Source organism: Embiotoca jacksoni, unplaced genomic scaffold, assembly GCF_022577435.1.
Source record: "Embiotoca jacksoni isolate LCO1_2020_lvr unplaced genomic scaffold, fEmbJac1.0.p SCAF_9, whole genome shotgun sequence".
Taxonomy (NCBI): Eukaryota; Metazoa; Chordata; class Actinopteri; family Embiotocidae; genus Embiotoca; species Embiotoca jacksoni.
In genome coordinates this window covers 2,318,077-2,338,261 of record NW_027185447.1, presented here as the reverse complement: position 1 = coordinate 2,338,261, position 20,185 = coordinate 2,318,077, and the positions used below count along the sequence as shown (strand labels likewise).

The following is a 20,185-nucleotide window of genomic DNA, read 5'->3' as shown; positions in this document are numbered from 1 at the left end:
GTAGATTTTATGCCAAGCAAAAAAAAAGATGCTTGGCATAAAATAGAAATTGTTCTCATTGCGCATCATGTTTTGTTTTCATATTTAGATCTCATATATGCCGATCTGTCCGCGACGGACCACGTGATGTATCAGATGGGCTCTAATAGGATGAGCAGCAAAGACATTAATTGGATGTAACTCCTCATAGAACCGGAGTTGCATCCAGGTGAGCTCAAGGACAGGTTTCATTGATCCAACAGCAGACACACTTCCTGGTTGAACTTTCAGTTTATTAAAGTCTTTGGGGAAAACACATTAAACAATAGCTGATAGAAAAGTTAGAGTTCAGGTTGACCCGTTAGAAAAGTGAAAAGCACTTTGAGAGTTGACGATGCTTCACAGAAGAGAAGTCAAAAGCCTGTTTTGAATGTAGAAGCGGGGGTTCACCGAGTTCGAACCGTTCACGCCTTCGTTTGAAACGAACTCGGCGGCGTCGTCGTTCCTAAAAAAACAGACGATTCACGTCGTCTTGGAATGTTTTTAATAATAAGACTACGTCTGTACTTCTGTTCAAAATGGAGTCGAGACCAGAGTTTTCTTCGTCAGCCAAAACAATTATTAACTGAAGAGCTCATTCGTGTAAAAAAAAAAAGTACCAAACAGATTTATGTTCATTAATAACACATTGTAAACCGGTTAATAAACACGTGGACTTTACAAAATACATCTTCTTCAATCATCAACATGTATGTACACACTCGAAGGGTTAAAGGAATGATTGCCTGACGGAGCTCGGCGGTCGGCCGTGTTGAGAGTTACAGCGGGTGACGCCACTGTTCACACCGGTTGTTGAAACAATTCACCTCGTATATCTGGACACACACAGTCTGTAGTAACTCCTCAACACACACACACACACACACACACACACACGCACACACACGCACACACACACCATAAAACCAGCCGCAGACGTTGGTCTATAAACGATATTTAAAAAAAGTTCAGCTATGGCTTAAAGGACATTTGAAAAACTCGACATTATAAAGACGCCGCAGACGTCTGAACAGGAACGACGTCATCTCTCAGCGGAGCTGGACGCAGATGTTACGCAACATGATTCGACCAAAGAGTCGCGAGCTGCAGCCGGCGGAGACCGAGTCGCAAAGCACACGGCTGCGCAAGTGTGCGATTAAAACAAAATGACAGGACGTGACGTAAACCTCGAAAGATAATATTTCCTTTACATTAATGATAACAGTGTTTAAGGCACAGCCTGTACAGTCGAGACGCCGTTGCCGAGGAGACGCGCTGGAAATCGGGCGTGAAACACTTAGTCGTTCGCTGATGGCGATACTCCGGCTTTTCCTGAATTTGGGTTTTAATTTAGCTTTTCAAAAAGTGCAAATGGGCGTTGATCTCTCCCGACGGGAGCTTCTGTCGCGTGTGGAGTCGTAGACGCGTCACGACGGGCGAGATAACCATCAGCTGACCTTTATGCGCGTACGCGTGGATTTTGGTTGAAGATCAACCAAAGCGTCGGGTTTCCTTTCAATTCCCCGACAAAACACGTTTTCCAGAAACAGAATTTGTTTTTCTCGACGAGGACAGTTTTCACAGCACTCGGGTCCCGGAGCCAAACTCCATCCAAAAAAATACACCATTTCTACACACTTAAAAATAGAAGTGAAAAAAAACAAACAGAATCTCTTTTAAGGAACTTTACAGACGTTTCATGAACGCTGTGTACTTCTAACATACACACTGAGGGAGGTCAACTTCAATTTCCATTTTTTTAAAAATTATTTATCATTATTTAATCAAGTTGTGAAATAACTTTATAAATGATCAATATTAAAAAAAAAAGGGTTTTTTTAAAAAATCAGTTATTTTCTTAATTTTTTTTTTTTCATTGTAGAACTTTTGATTTCAGCACTAACTTTTTCAAACAATGGTTGTTTTTTTTATATAGCATATTAGCATGTTTCTTAATGACACTATTTCAACATCAGTTTGTGGTGGACGTCACCAGTCTTCACTTCAGACCTTTCAGCCAATCACATCCCTCCAGATTTTCAGCAGATTCAAGGACTGCTCGAAGCCAACAGGCAGCTAACAACAGCAGCGAGTGTCGGCTGTATAATAGGAGCATCTGTTTAATACGTCTCCGTCCAGTTTGTGAAATACATTTTTGAAAATTAAACGGTCACTATAGAAATAACATTTTGAAATGATGATTTGAGATTTTAACCAAATATATGAATGATTATTTATTTCAAAAAGGCTGATTTTGTATTATTTTATAAACTAAATTTCCATATATTCATATCAAGAAAATACAACATAGAAAACTGCAGCTAAAGTGCTGTTTGGACTTCCTGAGCACAATATTCTATGGAATCATTTTAATCCATGTGAAGGAAACCGTGTTATTAAAACGGGTCTTTTTTGTTGTTGGTTTTTTTTGGAATGGAGTTTGGCAAGACCTTCTATGCTTACGATACAAAACGGCACAGAGCACGGTCGAGATATAAAACCAGGACCGGAGTCCCGGAGACCTTTGAGGAGACCTTGAAGATCGTCCGAACGGCTTCAGAACTCTTCGTCCTCCGAGCTGAGGTAGTTCTGCTTCTTCCTCACGTTCCAGTGCAAACACTGGGCCAGGCTCTCGAACCAGTCGTTGACCGGGTCCCGGAAACAGATGGAGGGAACGGGGAAGCAGGAAGTAGTGATGGTGATACTGGAACAGCGACAGGAGGAGAGAAAAAGGGTTTTACTTCACGGCCGCGGAATACGGAAAGAAAAGTCCAGGTATTCGCAATATTTAGAAGAAAGGAGGAGGTGTGGACATCGGATGAGGTAACAGGACTTCCTTATGGAGAAACACTGGGTGTGTGTTGAAGAATAATTGCAGCTCATTTCAAGAACCGGGAAGGTGATCATGTTCAGATGAGTAATTAAAGAGGAAGGTGGATCCGGCTCAGCGGACCTTCTTGGCTTGAAGCCTATTAGGCAGGTTGATAAGGTTACATAACAAAGCCTGGAAGTGTTGAGGCAGCTGTTGAGGGACATGAACTCCTCCGTGACTCAGCCTGCGACCTTTGTTTGGCCGCATTTACTCTTTTTCAGCTCTGTGTGTGTGTGTGTGTGTGTGTGTGTGTGTGTGTGTGTGTGTGTGTGTGCGTGCGTAAGTGGACCAACCTGTCTCCATGACAGATCTCTTGTCTCTTTCGTCCATCAAACGACACCCATGCCGTGTTTCTGGCGTCCCGTGACAACATTATCTGAGAGACGAGGACAGAATGTCGAGACGTCACAGAGAGACGACCATCTCGGTTTCCCAGTTAGAAACATATCTTCTATCATTTCAGTTAAAAAGCGGAGCTGCAAATCTGGTTATCGTTCAAAGACTTCAGTCCTGACACGCTGCAAAATGGAATTTAAGAAAACAAAATGACAGTTTCGTGGGGCAAAGTGTAACTCGGGTTGTTTTCTGTAGCTGCAATTAACGGGATGAGTCCTAAACGCATCACCTGCTGACTTACTGCTTGACGCTACAATTTACCGACGTTTCCTAACCGCACCATAAGAGCGCAATCACTCGGAGCTACAATTTACCGATGTATCCTAAACGCCTCACATGCATACTGTTGTGGGCACTAAGTGCCTCAAATGGAAGCTTTCGCAAGACGCTATAATTCACTGATGTTCGTTTAATGCCGAGCATCAAGGTTCTTGCGAGATGTAATGTCGCATGTGGTCAACACCACAATTGACCGATCAGTAAATGCTCGACCAATAATACCTTAACCCTCGTGTTGTCCTCGGGTCAAAATGACCCGCAGCTGTGTTCAACCAGGTTCTATTTTATTTCTATATTTTTATATTTTTTGGGATCATTGGTCATCGTTCTTTAAAGAAACCTTCACAGCCTCCTCGTCACCAATGATCCCCAAAAATATGAAAATAAAATACAACTTGGTTGAACACAGCTGCGGGTCATTTTGACTCGAGGACAACGCGAGGGTTAAACACCCCACATGGGAGCGCTTCCTTCGACGCCATAACTTACAAATGTTCCCCGAACGTCTCGCGTGGTACAGGTGGGCACTAACTGGTCAGCTGCACGCGGAGAAGCCTGAAGTCACCGCAGCGTCACCAAAGAGTGAACTGAAGCAGGTGAGCGTAGGACCGACTTACTAAAGTTCAAACTGAGGTGGTTTTAGCTGAACGGCCGCCGTAGAGTCTCCGCGTTGAATAACTTGTTGATGCCGAGGAGATTTTACTGATGTGTAAACGAAGCCAACGGGTTCAAACAAAAATGTCTCAAAACGTGGCCCGGCATGACGAGACATCCTGTGACGGTCGAAAGTATCGGAGCAGCTTCATGAAGGAATAAACCGTGAAGAAAATTGAGAAACGTGGTCGTGAAATTACAAGCAGCCGCCCGAGTTCTGCTGCCGGCGGAAACCCCCAAACTGCTTCCTCCAACACGAGTACCTTGAGCTCGACGCCGGCGGGCACCACGATGGGTCTGAAGGAGAGCGAGTGAGGGCAGATGGGCGTGATCATGATGGCCGGGACGTTGGGATGGATCATGGAGGCTCCTGCTGCCACCGCGTACGCCGTGCTGCCCGTCGGTGTGGAGACGATCACACCTGAGGAGAGGGGGGGGACACAGAGACGCACGTTTCACAAAAGACACGCCCACACGGGACGGGACGACGCCCGTCCGAGGCTTCGACTGCTTCTACGGATGAAATGTTGTGCCGGTGCAGCGTGGGCTCTCCGACTCCGGCCTCGTTGGCCCGTTTTAAGTATTTCAAAGAGCGCTCACCGTCCCCCTGCACTGTAGTGATGAGGTGTCCGTCCAGGAAGAGGTCCACGTTGGAGAGATAGGACGAGGGCCCTCGGTCCACCACCACCTCGTTCAGGACCTGAAACACACCGAGGGAAAAGACACCCGATGACTTCCGTGACTTCTAGTTTTCCGTAAGCTCCCACTGGGATTTGTGCCGGTTTAAAAAAACAAACCAAAAAAACAACAACATCCGTTCGTCACGCCGACGACAGCTCGCACTCCCGTTGTTCTTTTTAACAACGAGCTTAAAGCCCGCAGGATTCAAGCTGAGTCACGGTGACGAAACTGCACGGGCGAGTCGTCGTGATCTATTTACGGAGCGGCGGAGGCAGGAAGCGGAGCTTCACCCCGCGGCGACCTCCTACAACCGTTTTGGAGGAGCGAAGCCAACAGCCTGCGAGGGCCGGCGCGTCAGCGAGTCGGGGTGAAAGTCGTCCCGCTTTCACGCAGAGACTTCAGCATCGGCCGCCGGGTTTCAGGAGGTGGGCCGACTTACCTGATGCTGGACGGATTTGCGGCCGCCGTCCACGTCCCCGTTGGTCAGGATGATGCCCTGGTCGTCCAGTCGGGCCTTCTTCTCCCAGTTCTCCTTGAGCACGCGCACTTTTAAGCGACTTCGCAGGACGATGGCGGCGTTACCTGCAAACAACGCGAAGCGGCCTCAGCTTTGCGAACAGAGCAGGAATGTTTGTGCACGGCGGAGAAAACGCCGCAGAGGTCGGACAACCTTCGGTACCTTCGATAATTTGGGTGACCTGAGACTGGTAGGTGTCGAACTTGAAAGGAGTCAGGAAGCCCAGGGAGCCCAGGTGGAAGGCCATGACGGGCGGGACGCTCTCCTGCAAATGAACAGATGTTATTAATATATTGCATATATTAATATAAAGAAAACAACAACAACAACAACACACCCAAAGTTTGTTTTGAAAGACAACGACTCGCTGATTACCTGGAAGAGCGAAGACGCATACAGCAACGTCCCGTCTCCCCCGAGACAGATGATGAAGTCGACACGATTGGAGATGTCATCGAGATCTGAGAAATAGAAAAAAAAAAAAAAAAAAAAAACATTTAAATCTCTTACGATTTCTTCAATATAATGTTTATTAAGTTGCATGAAAGGTTTTTTTATACCTTCTCTGAAAGTGCAGAATTTCTTGGTAATGGCCCCAAAGTTTTCATCGCCTGAAATCTCGGGGTCCTCCAGGACTTTGTTTTCCACGTAAACAATCATGTTTTTGACCTACGAGGACAACCGAGACAGAAGCTTGACAGCAGCCACCGAAAAGTAACTTTTTAAATCAGTCCTGACGATAAATACGACAAAAAGGAAAAGAGCTCAGCTGAGTCTGACTGGTTGTTGGAGCCTAAGAAGTTAACATTGTCCTGAGTAGATGGTACTAAATGTAAATCAAAGCTCGCGGGCTCTTTCCGTGACCAATAGATTTCTTATTTGATGCATTTTATGTGACAGTAAGACGGCTACACGCGTAAAAACACTCATGATGATCCCTCACCAGCTTCCCACCAACCGACACTATGATTCCTGTGGAGGTTAATGGAGGCATTCAGTGTGGGGACGCTACCTCGGTGAGGAACATGCAGAGCTCTTTGAAAGGCTGAAGCAGGCTGGCATCTCGGATCTTCTTGATCACAAGGACACTTTTTGGCGGCTTGTTCCAGGTCAGTCTCTGGCTGGCCGGATCCTGAATGTGCCTGAACACACAAAATGTTCACACTTTATTTCACCACCAACAAAAAAAACCCCAAAAAACAAAATCGATAAATAAATAAATAGGTGAATCACAAGAACCTGACATCAGCCAGGACCCGTGAGCCTCGGATCTGTGCTGCTCGTCATAACCGGGACTTCTCCGTGTTTATCCAATTAGAGACATCAGCTTAATGTCCAGCTCTGTTACACAAACTTCTGACCCTCACGTGTCGTCTGCTGATCCTTTACCTCAACTTGAGCCCGGACCGGAGGCTGTCAACATGTTTACAAAACACTAAACTGTGAAAAAGAACAAGTGACAACAGTCTTTTAGGAGACAATAAAGAAAAGAGCCCTAAAAATCCTATAATGTTATTTAATGGTGTTTCTGAGACAGAATTATTCTTGAGGATTTGAGAAAAAACTGAAAAAGACGTTATTATTCATTTCCACAGCAGACAACTAAAACAATATACGTTTTTATAGTTTTATAAAGAAAACAGTATTCAGTAAAAACGAAGGTGTCTGTAGTTTGTTGTAATGAAAGCGCTTCCACACGACTTCCACTGCGGAGCCACTTTCAACCATCGGCGTACGTCGTACTGTCACGTCATCATGTCAACAACCGAATTATTTTTGTTTATATTATAAAAAATAAAAAAAATTGCACCGACATTATTGTGACCGATGCAACGTGGCGCACCTCCGAAAGGGAAAACATCTTTTTAAAAGCCTTTTACGCTCCGGCGGTCGGCGAGGAGCCGCAAGAACGCGTTCCCAAGAAAAAGAGACGCTTTATAAAAATGAATGAAACGAAGCGTGAAAATCAGAAGCTGCCGCGGGCTGAAACAAACCGACAGAAGAGCAACCGTTCAAACTGGAAATGACCAAAGTCTTCAATTCAGTGATAGTTTATCAATACCAGCGTCTGCTGACTGCGGTTCGTTCCAGCTCCGTGTCAAACCGGCTGACTCTCCACAACAATTCTTTTCTGTAGTTCTTACGCAAGAATTTAGGACGGCGGCCGCATTTTTAATGTCCAACTATTGCAAAGATGTCTCCGCTTTCATATAAGGGAGGAAAATAAAAAATAAAAAAAATACAGCGTTGATGGTTGCTGCGATGTTAGAAAACCTCCTGATGTGTCACATTCACACGTTTCATCGGTAAGAAATCCGGCCCGTTTTACAACAAGAATGAAGTTGTACGATCAATATGTAAAATGTACTCGTAACATCCCTCTGATGTTAGTCTCACTGTTCCACCACACACTAGTACACACACACACACACACACACACACACACACTGAGTCCTAACAAACAACATAACAACGCAGCATCATTATGACACATCCAGTTCCCGTTTCTTTAAATACAGAAATAAAAACACTGAACAACAATAAAACAATCCAACACAAACTCCGTCATCAAACCTGCCACCGATTACTTTCAGACGCAGTAACAGCTGCCTGCATTGTATTTGAAAAAGATGAAGCATTTCCAGAATGAGCTGACCCACACGAACGTCTAAAGCTGAAAGTGTTTCTAACAAACCTCCAGGAAAACAAAGCGCTGCTTGATTAGCATCTGAAACAGCGACCAGCTGTTGTATTCACGATGGGTTCGGCTCCGACCACCTCAAAGCGTCCACACCCCCGACCTCCCACTTTCATCCAACAACCCCGCTCTGTCCTCCCACCGGGGTCACGGCGTGACAGCAGCCAGCCTCCGATACGGTACGAATAAACCTTCAGATCGCAGCAGCCTCCCAAAACACGCATCACTCCAACCCTGCAGTCAGAACAAAACAACCTTCGTCTTACGTCTTCCAATATCTTTACAACGCAAATCCAAATAAGGGGAAAAAAAAAAAAAACCCTCCTCTGTGCTCAGCCTGAACTGCTGAAACATAGCCGTGATGTTGCATGGGTTCAATATCACCGTTAGTTGACTGCAGCGAAGCCCTGTGAACATCTGGCTGGCAGTGATGGACACTTCCCGCTTCACATTTCACCTGTCAAACATGCGGCGAAAGAGACGATGCCGGAGAGCGCTCTCACCATTTCCACACTCTGTTCTCGCCGCGGCTCCCAGAAGTGTCCTGCAGTGCGTACTGGCTGAACTTCATGGTCGTACACATGTAAGTGGGATGCTGTTTCAACGGGAGAGCGGCTCTCTGTCCCGGTGGCCCGCTCTGACAAAACCACTCATTCTGCCTCCAACTTCCTCCAACGCGACACCCCGTCGAGCGGCTTCCTTCAGCAGAACAGTCACTTTTCACTTCTTGCGGTGGAGCTGCGAGTCAACCGGCGGCTGGGAGAGGCTGAGGGAGGACGAGAGTCTGTTCATGCGTCCGGCGGCCCGGGATCAGCTCACAACCCCCTCCAGCTGGATTCACCAGCTACACTCCACACTAAACCTTCACTGCTGCCTTCTCCTGCCTCCAACTCATCTTAAGGTTTGACTTCATGTCATCCCCCGCCCATCTGCTGGGCTGACCCCGCCTCCCTCCCTCCCTCCTCCCTTCCCCTCCCCTCCCTCCCTCCCCCCCCCTGCCGGGCTGACCCCGCCCACACCGGGGTTAGGGCTTTCCTTGTCACACAGGTGTGATTCACCCAGAAACAACACTGCTCCTAAAAGGAACCATGAGAGGGATTTTCCGACGGTGTATAATAATTAACACGGCGTGATAGATGAGGAAATAGATTTCAGTGGAAACACTCAATATAAACGGGGCCGTGTTGGACAAATGATGGCTGAGCAGCAGCGTGTGCTTGAGCCTGCTGAGGTCCCGTTACAGCAAGTGACTTCAACACGACCAGTTCTGTTCAAGTACATTTGTAAAATGCTTCCGAGAACAAACGTATGAACGCTCTTCATCTAAAGACATAAAGCCGCATAAGATACACAGTAAGATCCTCCACGGTACCACAGGAGCATCCAGGGTGACTAATGTATCACACACGGCAGTAACGTCAACAAATAACACCTCAGAAGTTATCTTTCTTCTCTTCCAGCAATGGAATCACACCCGCAAGAGAGTCATTATATTGATCCGGCCTCAATATCATTTTTTACTGATCAGTCTGTCTCATTTCAACCTTTCCCTGAATCCTGTCGCACACACCGACCGCACGAAGGCAACAAACTGTCGGGTCGCTGCACACGCGCTCCTTCAGACGATTCGGCCGGTGAAAGACGGGTCTGAATTTGTAATCGCAGACAGAGCTCCAGATATACGTGATTGCTCTACAGTTTTATCCCTCATTGCTTAAGAAGAAGAAGAAGAAGAAGAAGAAGAAGAAAAAAAAAGAGTATTACTAAACCATGGTGACGATAAATGCCACGAGTGTTACTGACTTGTCTTAAAACTCATTCACGAGCTGCCTCTCGCTGTAATCAGTGTAAAAAAAAGACATTTTTAACAAGACTGATAATATTCAACAAGTTGGAAAGCTTGAATCTGAATGTCGATAAAACAGCCGCTTTATTGACATTGGAGGGTTTTTTTAGGCGGTAGTATTGGTTTAGGTATCGGCCCCAGACATTTGTATGAGTGGATGTAAAATTGCTCCATGCGATGCTGGTATCCGGTCGGGTTCCTCTGATTTGACAACAGCTCTTGCTTAAGAAGAAGATGAAGTAATGGAGCAAAGTGACCCGACAGGACCGGCATCAACAGCTCCATGACGCGCCGCTGTGTTTCATTCGATGGGCGCGTTTCATTCTCTCTGTCGTCCCACGATAAATACCTTGCAACAGTTACACAAAAGTAATACAAAAACAACAAAACCAAGGCCGTGTCCATGCGCACGGGGCAGCGTGACCGGCACACCCTCCGCTGAGGCCCACTGGACTGTTTCCAGGTTGGAAGGTCTAAACCGAGACTCGGTGCCGAATCACCTTTTCTACCGACTCCTTCCACTAAAGCCCGACGACGTCAAGATGTTCAAAAATAATAAAAAAAAAAGCTTAAAAACTGAATATGAGGGACTGAGTCACCCTAAAAATACAACAGCCTAACCTTGTTTTTGGGATAAAGATAGCCGGGTTTTACTTTAAACCTTTCTAGCCGCTTTGAGGGAAGCTAATCCCTCGAACCCGGCGGCCTGCAGCGAAGCGCCGGGAGACACTTGCGTGACCGAGGGAGTCGAGAGGTCGACGGCTCGGCTGAGCTTTGATTGAGAAACGTCGTTCAGCGCCAACATGAACGAACTCGTTTTAACGCAGTGAGGTACAAAGGCTCCGCAAACAATTAAACACGTACGCGCCTTTGTAGTCTCAACTTCATGAATGTGTCTGATGAAGGGAACGTGGATCTGTGGGAAGTCGTGTTGCTGCGTTACGCACGGAAAACTGCGTACGTTACGTTGCTTGGTGCATAGTTTTACATCCAGAAGCTTAAACGTGTATGAAATGAGCCACAAAATAACTGTTGGGATCTTTACGAAGCAGAGATTGCTTCTTACCGGGAAAAGTCTTATGCGACTGATTAATTCATGAATAGCTGAGTGACCTGAGGAAGGAAGTGAAGCTGGTAGTAACCGGTCAAAGCAGACGGCTGCCCACCTGAGTCTGGTTCTGTTGGAGGGTTTTTCCTCCCCGCTGTCACCAAATGCTGCCAATGCAGATTTGCATATCAGAGCTCAGAAAGAAGCTGGCAGGTGGACCTGCAGTTGAAACTACTTTCCCCTTCCTTATCTGGAGATTAAGACGTTCAGAAACAGTGATTGGCCTTTGTTTCCAATTCAATTATTTCCGACACTCAAAGAACAAATGATTAATCTCAAAAACAACTGTCAGATTAAACAAGTTATTAGTTGCTCCACTGAAACTAAAGTATTGATCCAAATACGCCCAGAAAGTCTAATTTGAATGAATTGGGGCTCTTTTCTGTTGCGTGTGGTTGTTTAATACCCAGCTTGCATGCTTGCGGAGAGTCGGAGACGTGCCACACTGAGCAAAGAGCAAAAGCCTAAACGTAGTTAAAAAGTCACATAGTTGTGATTTTTCTCTACCAAACAACACAGAGCAGTCAGAAGTCAGATCAGTAATGTTTTCTCATTTTCTTCTGGACTTCAACCAAACAATGACCAAGAGGTTAAAAAAAAAAAAAACACCCGAGTTCAGCTGTTAATGTCAGACTGTTTACAGCCTCATCAGATGAACAGAAGCCCAAACGTAGGGGATAAATAAATATTTGTAAAGGTTAACATTGAAGTCAATATATTTGTGAGTCTTTGCAGTCCAACAGGCTGCAGCCTCCAAAACACAAACAGCAGCACACACACGTCTGATCTTCTTATGACGCCCTGTCAGACCCGCTCTGTGAGCGTCTGCTGGACTTGATGAAAACCAGACTGAAAGCGAAGAGCCCTGAAGTCAGTATCCGGCTGCACATCTGTATCATTTGATACCTGCAGCAGTGTCTGCGGCACAAAGCATCAAAAATGTTCCAAGTCCTGACAGACGGCATCGTTCAGCTGCTACACGTTGTTCACTTGTGTTTTTAAATCAGATATGAACCGGTGACTATTTGTCAGCACGTGAAATGCAAAGTGCGTCTGACAGCTGCGGAGCGGTGGCAGCAGACGCAGCGATGTGTGAGCATCTTCATTATTAGCACCGAGTCTTCAGCCGATGCCTGATTAACACCCACCGAGCCCGACGTTTGGAAATACAGCAGCACCGAGGTGACGAATTCATGGAAACTGTCAACACAGCAACGAACGAAGATGCGTTGGTGCGGCCATAAAACGCCATTTCGGTTTCAGTTCAACTACGAGCGATGAAACCAGCAGAGGCAGAAGAAATAGGAACTGCCACACGGCGTTCGCAGTGGGAGGTTACATAAGAGGATATTAGGACAGTGAGGTGGAGGACTGGATTCTTGAGGTTAAAACGTTCTCATGAACAGGTCGGTTTAGGAGAAGTACACCACTAGTGGCTGCTTTCATAACAAACGTGAAGGACAGAACAGGTTTCACCGAGTTACTCTCTTCAGATACGTGACAGATGTTTATAGACTGATGTAAGAAGGTTTGCTTTGTCTGCCTGATTAAATGATTGAGGTCTTGCGGTCAGTTAGCGCATGCTGTTCTGTCACGGATTCCTCTGCATGTTCAGGAAGCTTAAAACCTGAATGATAATGATCTTTGAATGTGGTAGTCTATTGTTATATTTGCTGCATGTTGCAGGATTTTACCGACTTTTTACTAAAGTAAAACCAGCTTCACACTCTGACTTCGTTCTGTCCAGAAAATTGAACACACTGAAGTCAAACTGATTTTGGAGTTGAGGGGAACTTGAAACTGTTTGTTTTGTTGGTCGACCAGTGGAAGCTACAGGAAGAAACTGGTCTGTTGGCAGTCAGCTGTGCTGCATTGAACAGATTTTATGTTCTTTGTGCATAATAGACAGAATCCGAGATGATAATATATTATTGTGACGTCAGAGAACAGGTCACGCTGATGGGACGGACGTATTCAGACATGCTGTGTTATGGAAATGTTTCTTGGTCACAGGTTGTTCCAAACCTCAATCGTAAGTCAGGACAATAGTAACACTCCCTCCTCTGCTACAAAGCCCATTACTGGCCCAACAAGATCCGACAGCAGCCGGTGGCTCTCATGTTGTTGTTTTTCTTCTTGATGACGCAGAGATTAAACTCCCAAAAAAAAAAAAAAAAAAAAAAATATAGAAACATTTTACTGATGTAAAAAGAACTTACATGACTGCGTGTGGATTCTGGAGCATGCATGCCTTGGGGCCGAAGGTGGTCACCGGGCTCGGTCCATGAAGAGACTGATTCCTCCTGAAAGAGAGGACAACAGACATTCAAGTTTAAACGAACACAAAGGACGCTGCCTGGCAGGTATGCAAATAAAGAGGGTTATTTTTAAATACACTATAAAAAAAAAAAAAAAAAAAAGTGTACGTTTCATTTTGTTCCTGCTGCAATTACAAAAATTTTTTGTATTTAACCACGCAACCTCTTTCACTGCATTTAAGGTGTCAGACTTTACAGTCCCCCTGGAAGCTGGGCCAATGCTGCACATCCTCCTGTTGCAGGTCTGAAAAATTCCCAATTTTCTAAATGCATCTTCAAACTTTCATCAAATAAATTCCACTTTTCATTTCGGTTTTTACAGAAAAAAAAAAAAAAAAAAGAGAGAAGTGAAATGTGTTTAAGACATTTAGAAACAGCCTGAATTAAAGGATTTCCACGATTGAATGCATCACCAGCTCATATTGGATTATGTGGGGCCATTTTGTGGTCACCCGGCATTGACAAACCCCGGTCGGCCTCCTGTGTTGTATGAAATCAGAACGTGTTGAAGGTTCTCTGCGACCTTTACAGCAGAAAAATGCGTTCGGTCCTTGTACTGCGTCACAATTCTTGGAAAAGGTCATTACGGATTGTAAAAGGTGAAAAACAAACCCTTTTATCAGCCTCAGCTGCAGTACAAACACTTTATCAGTGAGCACTGAAATGGCGGCCAACAGTTTTAACAATGATTACCATTAACAAGTTAGATATTTTCAACCAACCGTGGAGTTCACGACCTCAGATGAAGCTGCTGTCTGAACGCTGGCGAAACCCAACAACACACCTTCTGTATGAGCTCTGTTAAAACAATGGAACTATTTATGGGGTGAAAGGTCAAGCTCACCGAGCTCTGATAGAACATATGCAGCCTTCAAGCTGCAGCCAACAAATCCTCTCAGCAGTCTGATTCTGTCAATTCACTATCTGCTGTTTAAAGATTCTGAAAGATGCATTAATCAACACTTTTGTATTTAATATGTGAATGTGAATCACCAACTCTGCTTCTTTTTTTTTGTCCTGGCATTTGTCAGCAAGACAGAAACAGCAGGCAACAGTTTTTTCTATCAGTTATAATGATAATAATAAAAAGAAATAGAAATAATAATTTACACTGTAAGATAGTTCTGCACTGCAGATCTGTCAGCTTGTTTCTTTTTCCTCTTGTGGAGAATTTGTTTTGAAATGTCCCACATTTCACACATTTCCAGTGTCCAGTATTTGCAGTCTTAATCTCCACAAGAATTTGCGGCTTTAAGTACTAAAACCCAACGAAACAGTTTCACATCTCTCTGCAACAGACTGTTGTGTGTCTGTGTCTTTAAGGTGAAGTGACATCAGTGACCCTCTCATCTGATTGGCTGACTCTTCTCCGCGTAACACCAGCTCAGGCCGACCACAAGTTGTCTTCGGACTTGTAGCTCGTTAGTTCCATGACAGAATAACTGATTAGTGTTTTCCGCCATATAAAAGGTTGGACAGTGGACACTCCTGGAGGCGGACATGTGACATGAGAGCGTGTGTGTGTGACGTCACAAACCTACAGAAGTTTAAACAACACATTTACTGAATACAGGTTGTGCACAGTTCTCCATGGACGGACCGTTCTGACTCCTTCACCGTATTCATACAGATCTGCTTCATAATCAAACAAAAAATGGAAATCGGAACATTTACCAATTGGAGATGGGCCAGAAGAAATAAGAGGCTGCCACTGCAACAAAATGAAAAGATGGTGAAAAGATCCACAACTGATTTAAATGTCTGATTAGACAAAAAACAATCACTGCCCCCCAAAAAAGCCAATATTTTAATCCAACACTGGATCTTCATCTGGTACCTTTCAACCGGTGAAGCCCACTCCCGTCATGTTTTTTTTTTTGCAGCTGTCCTATCATCATGAAGGAGCTCCAGGGAATCACTTTCCCACTCCTATTGTTTGCAGACTAAAATGAATCACACTATTCCCTCAAATGTCACTTAAAATGAGACATGTTGTTGCCAAATGAGGAAACATTCAATCACAATCTATTTGCGGGAGAGTGTTTCTACATTTTGGACAAACATGCTCTTTAGAACTTCTCTTTCTAACAAACCTCATCACGGTTGCTAAAACACAGACACGAAACCCTTGCAATGTCCACAGTGAACAAACATGTAAGGCTTTAAAACACACACACACACACACACTTCTTAAATGTCTGAGGTGGTGCAACGCAACTGATGCCACAAGTTAAAAAAAAAAAAATGTCCCACGTGACAGAAGCTGTTTTTAAGATCCTGTGGTCATCTGTCAACAATGTTTTATTGTTGCTGAGAATCTTCTCCGTCATTAAAATACTTTCTCTCAGATTGAACCGTTGAGCAGATGTTGGCGTCACTGCTCGCATCTCAGTGTGTCAAGTACTATTTGCCAATAAAACAATAATTTAATAAAGCTCCAGTGATTAGTCGAAGTAATTGATTCAATGACGGACAGAAAATGAATCACCAAATGTTTTGATAATTGATTCATTGTTTTGGTTCATTTAAATTTTTATGAAAAAAGTCATAATTCTCCCATTCCAGCTTCTAAAATGTGAATATTTTTTTGTTTATTTTAGTCCTCCATGATAATAAACAAAAAACCTTTTGGTTGTGGACTGTTGGTCGGGACGAAACAAGACACTTCCAGCTACAGGTTGAGCTTTAGGAAACACTGGTCAACGTTTTTTGAGTTTTCCGACACTGTAAAGACCAAACAGCTGATCAATTAATCATTGAATGATTTGTTTGTTGCTGTAATCCATGAGGACATTTTTTTTTTCATGAAACTGAAAAGAAAAAACTGGACAAACAAGAACAGTGGAATGTAAACGGAGCAAATTCAGGCATGTTTGCTTTGAGGTTCGTCCACACAAAATGTTACAAGTAAGTAAACATCTCCAAGGTGTTGATGAGGAACCGTCACCGTGACAACCGGCTGACAGCTGCTTCTGTATATGAAGGCCCATGAAAAAGTTCAGAGACGGTTCCTGTGGTGAACAGAGGAACATGTAACCTCTGGGAATATTTCAGTTTAAGCCGCTTGCTCCAAATTGGCTTGTTTCTCTTCCCCTAAAAATTTTAAACAAAATTCGACGCCTGCTGTCCACTCATATTTCAGTTTCATTTTGACATCGCAAACACACACACACACACACACACACGCCAGCGGTCACAAGAACACGTGCAACTTATGGATGCTTATTTGGATCAGGTAATGTAACTTGGAGGTTATTGCTTCCACAATCATGTACAAGCTCCTATTTGATACTCTGGTGAGAATAAAAGCTGGTCAATGCATCGTTTCAGAAATCACAGCATGGAGTTAGGTAGGAATCCAATTCTTCTGACCTTTACCGTCAAACACAACAACAAGCCTGTCGTCCCCTTTAGAAATCTGACTTCACCCGTTCCACATCTACCTGTAATCAGAGGAGCTGCCGGCTGAGGAGGTGCTCAGGCTGCGGGTCTTCCCTTTGCGTCGGGCCAGGCTGCGGCCAGAGACCTCCCCCGAGTCACAGGTGGAGCAGCAGTACGGGGCGGCATCCATTCGCACCTCCTGTCCACCGTCCATCTCAGGGGACAGCCGGGCTGCAAGTAAACTGACGAGACACAACAATCAGTCCAAGAGCTGGAGTCAAACGTGGAGGAGACACTCCACCAGACTTCATTGGAAAAAACGGCAATTTAACTCATTCTTAAAAAATAAGAAAGCAAACGCATCACAACATGACTTCTATATTACAAACATGTGGGTAAGTTCTGGTCAGTCCACGGGTCGGTTCACATGTATTTTACCAGGGAGCTCGCGCTCCTGGACATTTTTAACGTGAACTATCATGAACCAATTCTTTCACTTACACAAACTAATTCTAAAGTCTTCATTCATTTAAAGTCAAGTTTCATCAATTTCTGAGAAACCTTAGTTATAATAAACCCAATTAGATGGAGTTTATTTATAATGGGAGGTTCCTGTTACAGAAAATAAAAAAATTAAAAAGGCTTTTCCAGTTTCATAACCGTGATTCATTGCAGCGAGGACAGACTAACAGACAGACTAACAGACAGACTAACAGACAGACTAACAGACAGACTAACAGACAGACTAACAGACAGACAGACAGACTAACAGACAGACTAACAGACAGACAGACAGACTAACAGACAGACTGACAGACAGACAGACTAACAGACAGACAGACAGACTAACAGACAGACTGACAGACAGACAGACTAACAGACAGACAGACAGACTAACAGACAGACTAACAGACAGACAGACTAACAGACAGACAGACTGACAGACAGACTAACAGACAGACTAATAGACAGACTAACAGACAGACTAACAGACAGACTAACAGACAGACAGACAGACTAACAGACAGACTGACAGACAGACAGACTAACAGACTAACAGACAGACAGACAGACTAACAGACAGACTGACAGACAGACAGACTAACAGACAGACTAACAGACAGACAGACAGACTAACAGACAGACTAACAGACAGACAGACTAACAGACAGACAGACTAACAGACAGACTAACAGACAGACAGACTAACAGACAGACTAACAGACAGACAGACTGACAGACAGACTAACAGACAGACAGACTGACAGACTAACAGACAGACAGACTAACAGACAGACAGACTAACTAACAGACAGACTAACAGACAGACAGACAGACTAACTAACAGACTAACAGACAGACAGACTGACAGACAGACTAACAGACAGACAGACTAACAGACAGACTAACAGACAGACAGACTAACTAACAGACAGACAGACAGACAGACTAACAGACAGACAGACTAACAGACAGACAGACTAACAGACAGACAGACAGACTAACAGACAGACAGACAGACAGACAGACTAACAGACAGACTAACAGACAGACAGACTAATAGACAGACTAACAGACAGACTAACAGACAGACAGACTAACAGACAGACTAACAGACAGACAGACTAACTAACAGACTAACAGACAGACAGACAGACAGACTAACAGACAGACAGACTAACAGACAGACTAACAGACAGACAGACAGACTAACAGACAGACTAACAGACAGACAGACTAACAGACAGACTAACAGACAGACAGACAGACAGACTAACAGACAGACAGACTAACAGACAGACTAACAGACAGACAGACAGACAGACAGACAGACTAACAGACAGACAGACAGACTAACAGACAGACTAACAGACAGACAGACTAATAGACAGACTAACAGACAGACTAACAGACAGACAGACTAACAGACAGACTAACAGACAGACTAACAGACAGACAGACTAACAGACAGACTAACAGACAGACAGACAGACAGACAGACAGACTAACAGACAGACAGACAGACTAACAGACAGACTAACAGACAGACAGACAGACTAACAGACAGACTAACAGACAGACAGACTAACAGACAGACTAACAGACAGACTAACAGACAGACAGACTAACAAACATGGCGGCGCTGAGCGGCTCCAGACTGTTTCGTGGTTCGTTAACGATGATCGCGTTAAGCTAGTTAGCTTCACTACTGGTCACTCGTGTTCAACACAAAGATAAATATCATCCGATCCGGGACACATTTATAACCTTTCTACCTTTTTACCTTTCCACCAGAAACGTTAGAGGGAGCAACACAGACGCGCAGACTGCCGTTTCGGGTCACGGCCTCGCCGTTGTTTCGTCCGACAACGTTACAACATCTTTACTTTCGGAGCCCGCTAACAACAGTCAGCTCGCCACTTCCTGGTCCTGGCCGACCAATCACAGGCTCGCTCTTCGATTACGTCATCTTAGCCGACTTCAGTAAACAAAGGCTGTAACTTCCGCATGACATCAGGTGAACACGTGACGAAGTGATTATGCAGATTGAGGAAATTATATTCCACAGGATTAAATTCGTGACATGTATTTCAATTTATCCGAAGTCATAAACATACAGCTGATGCACGTATTCATTTATTAACCACTGTATTGTTTTATGGCCATAGTAATGTTAGCAGATATATTTTACCCAAATATTAAAAACGATAAAATAACCTTTGTGTGGACATATTGTGCAATTTATATTTTATAATATTCAATTGTTTACTGTAGTTATCGTGATTAATAACATCAACTCTTGTCTATTTTCTTGTCATGTGAAGTGCCCTTTGAACAGGTGTGGACAGTGAAAGTCATATAAACTCTACAGTTGGTCAAGTTGTTTCAGCTCTTTAACCCGTCAGTCATGACAGATACGACCATCGCAAAATGTTAAGTTTTCCTTAAAGGAAACTACGGCCTGCTCGGTGATCAGGGTCAGACAGCAGTTATGCCATCAATTCATCAGTCAATGTTTCAAATAGGGGCTTTTTGATGAACTAAAATCTGTGCAAATAGTAGATACAGGATACTTTTTTTTAAATTCAATTTTCTCATACATACTTTTCATCTCAGATTCTCAGAAATAGACTTAGCTATGTGAGTAAATGTTTTTATTATTATTAGTTATGCAAGAGTTTTTGATGGAGTCATCTAACATGCAGTATTACTGATACAATAAAAGTGTTATCTTCACACGTCCAAGCTTCTGTTCCTTTTTCTAACCTAACAATATAGATTGAATCTAAAAAAAAAAAAAATGAATCTTCATATTGGAACTCCCTTCTTGTAGTTTATGCTTGTGCCCAGCAGAGGGCAGTAAAGACCTAGGAGTGTATCCTTGTGTGGAGCAGAGACCAGCACCTGGTGGGACAG

General features: G+C 44.2%; 1 protein-coding gene across 3 annotated transcripts; it reads right to left on the bottom strand.

The window, feature by feature from the left end:
• Window positions 1-251: 251 nt before the first annotated feature.
• nadka (NAD kinase a) lies at window positions 252-19,183 on the bottom strand. 3 transcript variants are annotated; one of them, XM_069140098.1, is made up of 12 exons: window positions 19,045-19,183; window positions 16,831-17,010; window positions 13,289-13,372; window positions 6,430-6,559; window positions 5,978-6,086; window positions 5,793-5,878; window positions 5,580-5,682; window positions 5,340-5,482; window positions 4,820-4,919; window positions 4,483-4,640; window positions 3,184-3,266; window positions 252-2,722 (listed from the first exon to the last, which is right to left on the bottom strand). In XM_069140098.1, the coding sequence occupies exons 2-12, from the start codon at window positions 16,980-16,982 to the stop codon at window positions 2,575-2,577; spliced, it is 1,296 nt and encodes a 431-aa protein (XP_068996199.1). In that variant the 5' UTR covers window positions 16,983-17,010; window positions 19,045-19,183; the 3' UTR covers window positions 252-2,574. The 3 variants fall into 3 exon arrangements, with proteins under 3 accessions (XP_068996199.1, XP_068996198.1, XP_068996200.1); XM_069140097.1 differs by having other exon boundaries at window positions 19,053-19,183; XM_069140099.1 differs by lacking the exons at window positions 13,289-13,372; window positions 16,831-17,010; window positions 19,045-19,183 and adding an exon at window positions 8,619-8,980.
• Between the last annotated feature and the right edge of the window lie 1,002 nt (window positions 19,184-20,185).

What these genes read in the sequence shown, in the direction of transcription:
- nadka (XM_069140098.1), bottom strand. Translation starts at nt 16,982, where the DNA reads ATGGACGGTGGACAGGAGGTGCGAATGGATGCCGCCCCGTACTGCTGC. An exon ending in ATTCTGCACTTTCAGAGAAG is followed by an intron (nt 5,879 to 5,977) that starts GTATAAAAAAAC and finishes TCTATTTCTCAG; the next exon opens with ATCTCGATGACATCTCCAAT. An exon ending in GAGATCTGTCATGGAGACAG is followed by an intron (nt 2,723 to 3,183) that starts GTTGGTCCACTT and finishes TCGCTGTTCCAG; the next exon opens with TATCACCATCACTACTTCCT.